This window comes from Triticum dicoccoides, chromosome 3B (assembly GCF_002162155.2).
Source record: "Triticum dicoccoides isolate Atlit2015 ecotype Zavitan chromosome 3B, WEW_v2.0, whole genome shotgun sequence".
Classification (NCBI taxonomy): domain Eukaryota; kingdom Viridiplantae; phylum Streptophyta; class Magnoliopsida; order Poales; family Poaceae; genus Triticum; species Triticum dicoccoides.
In genome coordinates this window covers 699249814-699261313 of record NC_041385.1, presented here as the reverse complement: position 1 = coordinate 699261313, position 11500 = coordinate 699249814, and the positions used below count along the sequence as shown (strand labels likewise).

General features: G+C 41.1%; 1 protein-coding gene across 1 annotated transcript; it reads left to right on the top strand.

Moving 5' to 3' along the window:
* The first annotated feature begins 18 nt into the window (after positions 1-18).
* On the top strand, positions 19-7895 carry LOC119277960 (ubinuclein-1-like). Its single transcript, XM_037559312.1, has 13 exons — positions 19-370; positions 828-914; positions 986-1078; positions 1866-1942; positions 2511-3093; positions 3360-3453; positions 3539-3651; positions 4090-4176; positions 5076-5198; positions 5313-5447; positions 6236-6283; positions 6924-7025; positions 7316-7895. The coding sequence occupies exons 1-13, from the start codon at positions 50-52 to the stop codon at positions 7667-7669; spliced, it is 2217 nt and encodes a 738-aa protein (XP_037415209.1). The 5' UTR covers positions 19-49; the 3' UTR covers positions 7670-7895.
* Positions 7896-11500: the final 3605 nt, after the last annotated feature.

Genomic DNA, 11500 nt, shown 5'->3' with positions numbered 1-11500 from the left:
GATCTAATGCTGTGACCTCCCGACACCGTCCCCGCCTCCTCGCGTCGCGATGGAAGGCCCCGTCCCCGCCCCTGCCCCCTCCTCCTCCGCCGCGCCCGCCGTCGCTAGGGTTCCGGTCGCCGCGCCCTCCGCTGCCGCGGCCCCGCAGCCTCTCGCCGCGCAGCAGGCGCCTGCCGCCGCGGCCGCGGGAGCCGCGGCGGGGTGCCGCAGGCAGGTGTTCTCCGTGGAGCTCCGGCCCGGGGAGACCACCATCGTGTCGTGGAAGAAGCTCCTGAAGGAGGCTGGGCACGCGGCGGCCGCACCTTCGCAGCCGCAGGCAGTGGTGCCTGCGGAGCCTGCAGTTGCTGCACAACCGGGCCCGCCTGCTGCGGTAAGCAGTACTAGTCTTGCTTTGGGTGTTGTCTGTCTGTCGGTTGATTTGGGCGTGATAGTTTGCTGCTCAGGTTTGCATCTGCCATTAGATGCATAATTGCATCTATGCGCTCGTTTTCTCTGACCAAATAGTTGCAAGGGCGTTGCACTAGAAGCAAACTGTGCCATATTTCAGTAGTTCAGTGTCATTTCCTGCTGTCTTTGTAATTCATGTAGTTGGTCATGCCACAACCTTATCATTCCCACATACATTGCTCTTCGCCAACCATTTTATTTTCACATAGTGTATGCTGAACATTTGAGGAGAGTGTCATTTCCTGCTGTCTTTGTAATTCATGTAGTTTATTATGCCACAACCTTATCATTCCCACATACATTGCTCTTCGCCAAGCATTTTGGTTTCACATAGTGTATGCTGAACATTTGAAGAGTGCTCTGTGTGCTATTCAAATCAGGCACACCCTGCAGAAAATGACCCAGAGGATCCAGCACAGCCAAATCGGTTTAATGCTGTTATCGAGAAAATCGAGCGCCTTTACATGGTAACGAATGATGACATTATTTGACTTCATATTGCCCATGCACCGAGTTCTGACTCTATTCAAATTGCCAGGGTAAACATAGCAGCGATGAAGAAGATCTTGATGATGTACCGGACGACGATCAATATGACACTGATGATTCTTTTATTGATGATGCTGAATTGGTTGGTTGCTCAATTCTACTTGGTCCTATCTTATATATATGAGAACGACCATATGGTTCTTCTGTATCTTTTCTGATCTGATTGATGTGCACTGCACTAATAAACTTCTAGTTGCTGTTTATATTGTGGTGTAATCATGGAGAGATGATATAATATTGCTAATACAGTAATCTCTTTGCTTACTGACGATGTCGATTATATTCCCATCTTCACAGTCATTGTGCGCTCCCTTTTTGCTATCTGTTGTATCCCTGGATTTTGAGTCGCTCGACTAGTCGCGACTAGTCGACGACTAGTCTATGAGTCGCAAAAATATGGTCGACTCAGCTTAGTGTCGACTCGCGACTCAAGTCACAACGCAGGCTCGACTTCTTCTGAGTCACTGCCCCAGAGCGACTCGCATCAGTCGCGACTCGAAAACCATGGTTGTATCTGCCTGAACTCTTAGTTTAGTGCTAGGATGAAAACAAATCTTTTTATTAGTTTGATTTGACAACACCATGGCCCTTTCAGCATTGCAGTGGTAGTTCATTCTTTGTATATTGTATACACATAATGTGACTTGTATGTCTGGATACGATTGCACTGAATATTCACAGCATATTAGATAATTCTTTGTGTAATTACTTACACCGACTCAGTTTACCTCATGGTAGGCAGGCTTATAGAATTTATCCTAGTAACTTGACATGTTGAAACATTTTTTCTGCATTGCTAATTCATTATATGCATCGAGAAAGAATTGTCACTGATTGTTGATTGCTTTTCATGTTTCTTATGCTTGTAGGATGAGTATTTTGAAGTTGATAATTTGACGACTAAGCACACTGGTTTTTTTGTTAACAAAGGGACATTGGAACAGATGTAAGGTTCCTCAAATTTTTCTTGTTATTATTTAATAGAAAATTCATGCCGTCATTTCTTCTGCTAGCTTCCATGCCATCATAATGGATGTCTGTTTTCTTTTAGTATGATATCTTGCTGGATGGCATGGGGGTATGTTCGACCTTAACAACCTTTCACCATTTAGTCTAGTATACCATGTCTATTTAGTCTACTGTTTGATTTATCATAAAATACTTTGGCTGCAATCACTTGTGCGGTTGTGCCCTTTCTTTAGCTATTAACTATACAATCTTGTGCTGTCTGAAATAAGGACACATCATGTTACAACTGTGGCATGCAACTAAATGTACTGATCAAACTTGAAGCAAAGCATGATTGTGTTGGTTACAGCCCTAGCTGGAACAAAACAAAAAGTGGATGAGAAGAACGAGGTAATAGTATGTGGACAATTTTCATATGTGGCAGCAGAGATGTTCTGAGCCAGTTTTATTGAATCAGCAGAGCAGATTGGCAGCAACACAATTTTACTTATGCACATGCATTACATATATGTTAGCATGGATGTTACACCTACCATCTTTTGCAGTGAACCTGGTACATCAGCAAATGTCGCGCCAAAGAAAAGGAGAAGCAAAGACCAGTCAGCTAATCATATTGAAAATAATCAGGGTGCTACAGGTGATTATTTGAATATCAGGAACATGCCTGGGAAAGCAAGCGGTGGGAAAAAAGTAGCTACTGGCAATGGTGAATATTACCATGAAGGCAGCAGAGTGGTGAAGACTAAATCCAGCGCAACCGCACTCCTAAAAAGGAGATCAACTGATTTTGCCACAGGTGTTGATGCTACAAAACGTACAAAGATATCGAGTAAGGATGTGCCATACTCCTCTCCAAAAGAGCTAAAAGACCTAGAAAAGCATAAAGCTCCGGCATTCCAGCCTACTGATTTTGGTAATAAGTCAACAACCAGTGAGACATATGACTACGCTTCAGCGTACAGGGATAAAGATCCTTCAACACAACTTGATTTTCAACAAAAACAGACTTACAATGGGGAAAATGTAGATCCGACCAGCAAAATATATCACAAAGATAGAGCTGGAACAAACGACTTCTCTGGCGTGGATGTGTCTGGTACTGCTACTGCCTATCCTACACAAGCAATGGTAAGAATTATATCCCGTTCACTGTTCTAGAGAACACATTTGCATACTAAAATGCTCCCTCCGTTCACATTATAAGATGTTTTAACTTTTTCCTGATTCGGATGTATATAGATGCATTTTAGTGTGTTGGTTCACTCATTTCAGTCTGTATGTAGTCCATATTGAAATATCCAAAGCATCTTATATTTGTGAATGGAGGGAGTAAGTAATAACCATCAAACTGGGCTTGGATGCATGCTAAGTCACATTTTGTTTTGATTTTGCAGCACCTGACCACTGGCAGGGAGAGTGCAGGTACCAAACCTAAAGGCACTAGGCTTGAGCGAGCCATTCGGGATCTCCAAAAGATTGCTGCTAATTGTGAGTATTATATCAGCCCCCTTGAATCTCTGTAGACTGTAGTTGTGCCGGAAGTAACTGTAGATACTTGAAATTTTCCTTGCAGACAAATCGCCAGCTATTGATATTAGTGAGGCTGACCCAAATGTTCAGGCATCAGCTCAAAGACGCTTGCCTCCAGAAGTGAAGCAAAAGCTTGCCAAGGTTGCAAGGCTATCGGTATGTAGCAACACCACCAGATTTTCTTGTGATTTAAATGCATCTGAATTATGAATGTTTGTATTCCATGTGATTTCTGATTTATGTACGTTCTTGAGAAGTTCAGAATTTTTTTTAACCTTATATCTTTAGAAAATTAATGTTTATAAACAGAATATATGTACAGACACATGTGTCATGCTGTTTATTGTTCTATGAACTTACATTTTACAGGGCGTCTTATACTAGTGGTAATTGTTTATATTTTGTGATGCCATAGTTAATTATTTCAGTATGAATTAGTGTCGCAGTAGTTCATTTGTACTAATTGATCTTCCATTTTGCAAATAGAACTTACAACACTTGGTAAACTATGCAAACACCTTTTGATTTCTCACTGTATTGCTTGAATTTTAATGGTATAGTATCGCTAGCTGTTTGTAATATTATTGTTTGCAGACAAATCATGGAAAGGTACAAGAAAATGAGTTGATGGATCGGCTCATGGGCATAGTTGGACACCTTGTTGTGCGTAGGACACTGAAGGTGAGTTGTGGTTTTATATGGAAGTAAACAGGCATGTCGTAGGTGCTTGGCTCCTCAACTTTTAGTAGATGCGTTGCTTTGTTCTGAAACATGTCTTTGGTATATGCCAAATTGGAAAAAGTTACTTGCTTTGTTCTGAATATATGTTTTCTTGGACACTGTCATGATCTCCAGTAAGTAATGTAAACCATCATTTTTATAGAAATATAATAGCCAAAAAGATCACAGGATATTATGTTATGGAGGAGCTTTTCGGGATGTAATATTTTATTGTTTTCAAATGATCTATAATGTAAATAGTTTTCTATGTGTTAGTCTTTACTCTTTAGTAGTCAAAGTTGCAAGAATTTGACTAAACACAACTTAAAACATCATGTATATCCTATGTTTTTAAGGCGGCGTCGAGGCGCCCCCCAGCGCTTTGCAAATATGCCCGCTTTAGGCGCCTAGGCGTCGAGCCCCCCCCCCCGCGCCTTAAAGCAAAGCGTCGCCTTAAAAACATAGGTAGTATATGCCAATTACATTCGGTAGTATGTTTCGGTTTACTACATTTCTCGTCAAATTAGAGAAAGTATAATTAAGAAGTGAAAAAAGCCTTTTCAATACTTTGTTGCCGTTGTGTAAGTTTGTTAGAAATGAACAATAAATTGGCTACAGAATTTCCTTTCAGAATTCAAACACTACAACTACCACCACCATGAGCAAATCTACTGTCTGGATGCACCGCAGTAAAAACAAGATGAGATGTTGCTAGTGAGAATATCTTATTATCCATTAGTCTGTATGTAGTTTCTGAATCATGCTTATGTTGGTAGTGTTGAACTGATCCTGTAAGTGACCGTGGCACAGTCATCCTTTGTGCATCGCCTGTTTCCATCTCTAACTCATGTTATGAACAGAGAAACATGAAGGAATTGGTAAAATCAGGACTCTCTGCTAAACAAGAGAAGGCTGATAGGTTGCAGCAAGTAAAAATGGAGATCAGTGAAATGGTCAAAGCAAGTATGGCTGCCAAGGCCAAGGTAAAGATATATCATTGTGTAATAAGTACTGAACTTCCATTATCTTCCTGATGTTAGCTTTCGTGTTTGTTACTTTTGATGTTAGATGCTCTTTTTTCTTATATGTGCTGCCAGGTCAATGAACAACAGGATGGCTCAGCTGATGATTTTCAGACTGTCACTGACGGAAGAAGAGATTTGAAAGGAAAGTCTGCAATGGATAGTGCACTGGAGGACAGAATATGTGATCTGTATGATCTGTATGTTGAGGTATAAATCTGTAATCTTGTCAAATTTTGGTGTTTGGACAAATTGCACTGTTGATGATCATTTTTGTTTATTTACAAGGATGAAAGAGGGGGGGTTAGTACCGAAGTTACCTGTTTAGAGCCTATATAGTCAACTCTCAGTAGAAGGTTCCCTCGGAACAATTATTATTTATTCCGAGCTATTTCGGATCTTTCTGTATCTTCCAAAAAAAGGCAAAGGAACAGTAGATGAAAAATAAAAGGAAGTGTAGTCATGCTCTATTAGGTTTGCCTCCCCCCCGCGCGATCCTATGGTGTCGCTGTCATGTGCCTCCAACCGAACATATGTGCTCTTGAGCTCAGCTATGGTTTACCACATGAAAAGGCATAATGTCTCCTCTCTCCCATTTTTCCATAAGGCATAATGTCTCTGCCCTCCCATTTTCTCACTTACGTCCTCGCTCTGCTTTTAACTCTGCAGTAATGAAATCTCTACCCTCCTCTCCCTCTCTTATCGTAACCCTTGCTCTGCTCCACCGTAAGTTCGAAGCAGACACAAATATTATTCTTACTTATTCAATATGGAAATAAATAAGGACTTTCGGACATACATTGATACATAATACTGTCCAGTTGTCCATTAGCGAATAATTGAGAAATTGATTTTTTTCGTGACAACTTCTTTTGGTTCTTATTTATAGTACCATTTAATAGCGAAACACGTAAACGTAAAAGTGGATTCAGTGAGATTCTAGCTTCATTCCTCCTAGTTTGGTTTAGTTGACAAATATCTCCCTGCGTGCTTGTCAGGGTATGGATGAAGACAAGGGTCCTCAAAGCAGGAAACTATATGTTGAGGTATTAGCCCTGAGCTCCTGAACCTTTAATTTTTTTCTTCATTTTGTATGTACTATGTAGAGATTTTAGACTCGGCCCTCAGTTTTTCACCATCACTCAAAACTTGTTTTTCAGAAAATTTTGTCACCCCTCTCTTGTAAATATTATTTCCTCTAAATAGAAATTGCTGTTGGGGCCTTCCCTCAGTTTCAGTTGAGAAAGTTGTCACTGCTCATCAGCATTTGTGAGTTTTCTTGTAGTGCTTTCGTTTGGGAAGAGCAAGGCCAAATTGCTGTTATATTTAGTGTAGTAAATAAATGTCAGCCAAAAGAAATAGTATAACTTAGGTAAATGTGTAGTGTACATTCTGCTTGTTATTTCAGTTTGCATCATGGTGTGGTATCATTGGTCTTATATAACCCAAAATTGTCAAAGAATGCCTGTAACTGCTTTTACAATAGGCAGTTTTCAGCTGTATACTCTGTCAATATTTATGTGGATTGTGGTCTGTGATTTGCCAAGGGGTTTTCAATATAGTTTTTGTGTAACAGAGTGAGGCTTTGCTTTTGAAGGAGCTTTGTTATGGGTGCCCAATTTATCTCATGAGCGTCTGCATTTATCTTTAGTATATGCTTATATGATACTATTTTCTTGGGACCAGCTTGCAGAATTATGGCCACAAGGTTACATGGATAAATTTGGAATCAAAGATGCCATATCTAGATCAAAGGAGCGAAAGGGAACATTACACAACCAGCAGAAGGTCATCATTATACATGTCCTTTTTCCGTATTTACTCTAGATATCCATGGTTAGAGTTAAAAGCTAGTAAATCAGATGTAGCATAATGATGAGCACATATGGGTTGAAACTTGAAAGCATCCCATGATAGTATGAAACCTGTTATCTTGTGAATTGTCGTATTGCAATTATCAGTTGCTATTTTGCTGGAGAACTCATTTGTTTAATGTAGCCTTGTATCTACTCTTCAAAGTAGAGTAAACTGCACAAGATGAAGCTTACTAGTTTTGCTGTTATTTTCAATTAAACCAGGTTCTGAATGAGGAGAGACTGAAGCGGAAAAGGCTGGCTGCGGCAGCGAAACTGCCAGATAGCCACCCTGTTGTAACACAAAGCACAGCGGCCGTGCAAGTCGCACATCCATCCATGTTGAACCCCGTTACAACATACCCTGTGACTGACTATGGACAGAACCAGGTCCCGAAAAGTCTTGAAAGGGTTCGCGAAACGAGCTCAAGTGCAATAGCTGATGAGAGCAGCAAAAATGCTGGTGACATGAAGAAGAAGAAAAGGAAGTCGGATCCTGATGTTGTCGATACACAAGCCAACATTGTTACCATGCCCACCGTGCTTGGTCTCCCTTTCTATGACCAACAACCAAGCTGATTATTTTGCTGTGACATCAGATAACTTTATTTCTGCTCGTAAACTTTTGGGGGGTGGTGTGAGAAAATATCCCTGTAGAGAGAGCATGCCATTTTGTAATCTCTCCCGGTTAACAGAGTTCCGTTCAACCCCCTTTATATTGGTCGTAACTTGTAAAGCATGAGTTTATCTGTTACCGTTGAGATGTAAATTCAGATTGGGAATGTGGTAGAATTGCCCTTGTGTATTTCGAAGCCAGTCCGAGACAACCCCCAGGGAACAGCGCACAGATTCGATTTCCAGCCCCATAAACATGGGCAAACTGGGGAGCAAAGAAGCACTGGTTTGCTCCAGGTTCCATGATATAGCAATCAAATGGGTTCTTCCACTTGCTTTCAACCAAGAAACGAGGAGCCTGAATTAACACGAACCGAATTCTCTTATGTTCATTAATGCTTATTACTCCTGCCAAATTAAATACTGATTTTGGGGTCAAAATTTTAGTGTATTGTAAAATCTTAACCTAATTTGAAATTCAATCCTTGTATGTAGATGAACAATTGTTAGATTTTGAAATATATAACAAGGGGGGAAATGCATTATGCATTATTTTAGTCCAAGATGGATGCGGAACTATGTTGGACTTACAACTGAACTATGTTGTGTTCGAGTTATCTGATAATTGGGTGTTGAAATTAATCCTGGAAATGTGAATAAGTTCATTGGTGAACAATACAATAGGTGAAATGTACTTAAATGAAAATTCTATCATTATCTATGGGAATACCAAATTGTGGAGAAGATGGCGTGGAGGGGCGAGGCTCGGCGGTGCGAGGGATGTCTCTCCAGGTCGCTCACTAGTCACTACTCGACCCATAGGTGGCATCCAGGGGTGGGTTAACAAGCTACCGGGCTCATTTAGCTTAACAAGCAAAAGCCCCTTCTCGGCTAAGCTTGTAAGCGTTGTTAACATGCATTACACAAACATCTAATAGGCGTCCAAATTCTTGAATAATTTTTTGCCACAAAAATCAAATGCTAGATCCGTGGAATGTAAAGCACATTCTTCACCATGTCCATGCATCTAGGAGCTCGACGTTGCTGCAAGTGCTCGCTCGTTGCGCCTAGGCATAGAGGTTGGAGATGGGGAGAAAAGGGGATGGGAGATGGTGGGCGGTTGTCGACGAACCGTAGACAGCCGAAGCGCGAGCTACAGTGATGCCCTAAGGCGGTGGCGGTCGAAATCCTAGCCGCCCCGTCGTGGCATCTTCCTTCCCCATATTGATTTGAATGCGAAGTTGTGGCCTATGGAACTAGAGCACGACTGTGATTTTTACAAAGGGAGATAGTCATGACAGGTGGATGTGACTAGTTGTTGCTTTCTATGTGTTGGATTAGGTTTGTTACATGGAATGAATCGCCAGACTGCCATAAAACATTGTCACTTAAGATAAGAATACAGTACTCCCACCGTAGTGATCTAAACGCTTTTATATTTCTTTACAAAAGGAGCATATGGACCACTTATACGTATGCAGAAGACGGCGGCGGCGAAGACTTCTGGAGCGTGTATGCTGGTACGCGCTAAGGGTCTGTTGGACCGGTTGTGCCACTTGCTCGCTGTTGGGCGACTTGTCGAGGCCTTCGGTTTTTAGATGATGCGCATTGGTGTGATGTCAGGGTGTTGGCCCTGTTCATCGACTCCCCCTTCATCAGTGTTGTAGGATTAGTGAGCTGTCGTTAGTTTTGGTGGCTTCAATCTGATCTTTGTAATTCCTCATGTAAGGTGTTGTGAATAATCTAATAAAAAGGCTGCGTGCATCTCTTGGAGGCAGAGGCCACGGTGATCTTCCCCCATTTTGAAAAAAAAAATGTCAGCAACCATTTGCGATGTCAACAGCTTAAGAAAATTATAAAAAGTAAATATTTCCTTTAAATAATATGTCCAGGCAGTCCTTGTTATTTTGTTCTGCCGTATCAAACAGTTCACAAAGATAATTGCTTGAGGAAGAACGGTCATAAGTTCAGAGTACTGTGAATATATTGTATCTGGCGCTTGTATCCTTCTTGTAGCTTGACTTGTAAGCAAGTGGTTTTTTCACATTTCCATAATCATGTAAATCAGGTTGACTCCAAAAATTGCATACAAGAAAGTGTGCTGCAACATCTCCATGCTGTTTCCAGTAATTTTGTTGGTTCAGGCCAATCTGTTAACAGTCAGTCTGTCACGTCCAACCAAGCAAATTAACACCCGAACTTTTTAACCAAAGAGACAGCTTGAGATGAGAGGGCCTCCAGCTCTAATTTGTTGGTACGAAACGAGGGAAGGAAAAACTTTACTGCTTTCCTTCTAAAGCCCCTCAATTTATTTTTAGAAAAACTAACGCCCACACGTGTGGGCGTTTGCAGATCGCCCACACGCCTCCATCACCACTCGTTTTGCCATGTATGAATAGATGACATCAGCAGAAATTTTTTTGGTTTTCGGCTTAAAAATGTTTTATCTCCTAAATAAAAAAGCGAACTAAAAATCCGTTTTCATCATTAAATCCGTCTCGACGAGATCTTCAAAACTAGACCCCATGTTGATATGTTTCGAAGAATTTTTTTGCCCAGAAGTTGCCATGGTGTTTACACTATAGTTGCCATAGTGCTTAAACTAAAGTTGCCATGTGGCAAATTTAGTTTGTAGATCATGGCAATTTTAGTTTTTTGATGATGGCAATTCTAGTACTTTGACCATAAAAATATATTTTTTATTGAACCATGGCAATTTTAAGTGCATGTATCATGGCAATTTTAGTTTATGGTGCATGGCAAATCTAGTTTCTTAATTCTTTGTTTTATAATATGTTAAAATTTACTTTTAAATGTAAAATAAAATAGTTAAAACATATCATGGCAACTTCAGTGTAAATACCATGGCAATTCATGTGCAATAGACATGGCAACTTTTAACAAAAAAAAAATTTCGCCAAAATATATCGATATGAGATCTAGTTTTGAAGATCTCGTCGCGAGGGATTTAATGGTGAAAACAGATCTTCAATCAGATTTTTCATTTAAGAGATAAAACATTTTAAAAACTAAAAATCCGAAAAGATTCTCGCATACATGCATGCGATGACGTAACAATCTATTTGCATTAGAGACGTGTGGTGCGTATCCTTTCCTGTCACACGTGTGACAGTTATCGACGTTCTTTATTTTTTAACGAAAAATACCACTGTAAGCACTTAGATACGGAGGGAGAGCGTAGAAACACCAACGAATGGATGCATTACATGCACCATGAAAAGATAACCTGTCCACGTCACGGATCCGGGTGCTCTGTAGAAGTAGCCGTTGATAATCCCAGGCAGGAAATAAAAGCTTACCACAAGTTAGAGGACTGCTAATCTGTACGTAGAAAGAAACACAGACGCGCGAACAAATTTAGAAGAAAACACGTCTGGCGCCCGGTGATGAATTCATAGTCAAGAATAGAAAGACAATACTCCTGGGACTTTAAAAGGAGATGCTGGGCGCCAAGTTTGTCACCAGGCATTGCCGGATCATCTATCGTCAGCCCTCCTCTCCGACGCTTTCTGTTCAGGTTGCGAATCTGTCTCCTCTGTATCTTTCGTTGGGTAGTGGTTAGTGGTGGTAGTAGTAACAAGTTCTGTTGGATTTGATGCAGGATCCTTGTTTCTTGGTCGAAACTTTTGTAGATGGCTGACAAACAGAACAACAAGGGGAAGGAGAAAATGCGCTGCTCGGAGTCGCTGTCCGACGATTCAGATTCAGTACGTCCCTGCAAGAGGCCCCGGCGGCCGGCTCCAGAGACCACCCCGGAGCAGCAGGTACGATTCT

Bases quoted from the DNA above. Each gene is read 5' to 3' on its own strand.
- LOC119277960 (XM_037559312.1), top strand. From the start codon at position 50: ATGGAAGGCCCCGTCCCCGCCCCTGCCCCCTCCTCCTCCGCCGCGCCC. The intron at 371-827 runs GTAAGCAGTACT...TATTCAAATCAG, and splicing joins AACCGGGCCCGCCTGCTGCG to GCACACCCTGCAGAAAATGA. The intron at 3,094-3,359 runs GTAAGAATTATA...TTGATTTTGCAG, and splicing joins CCTATCCTACACAAGCAATG to CACCTGACCACTGGCAGGGA.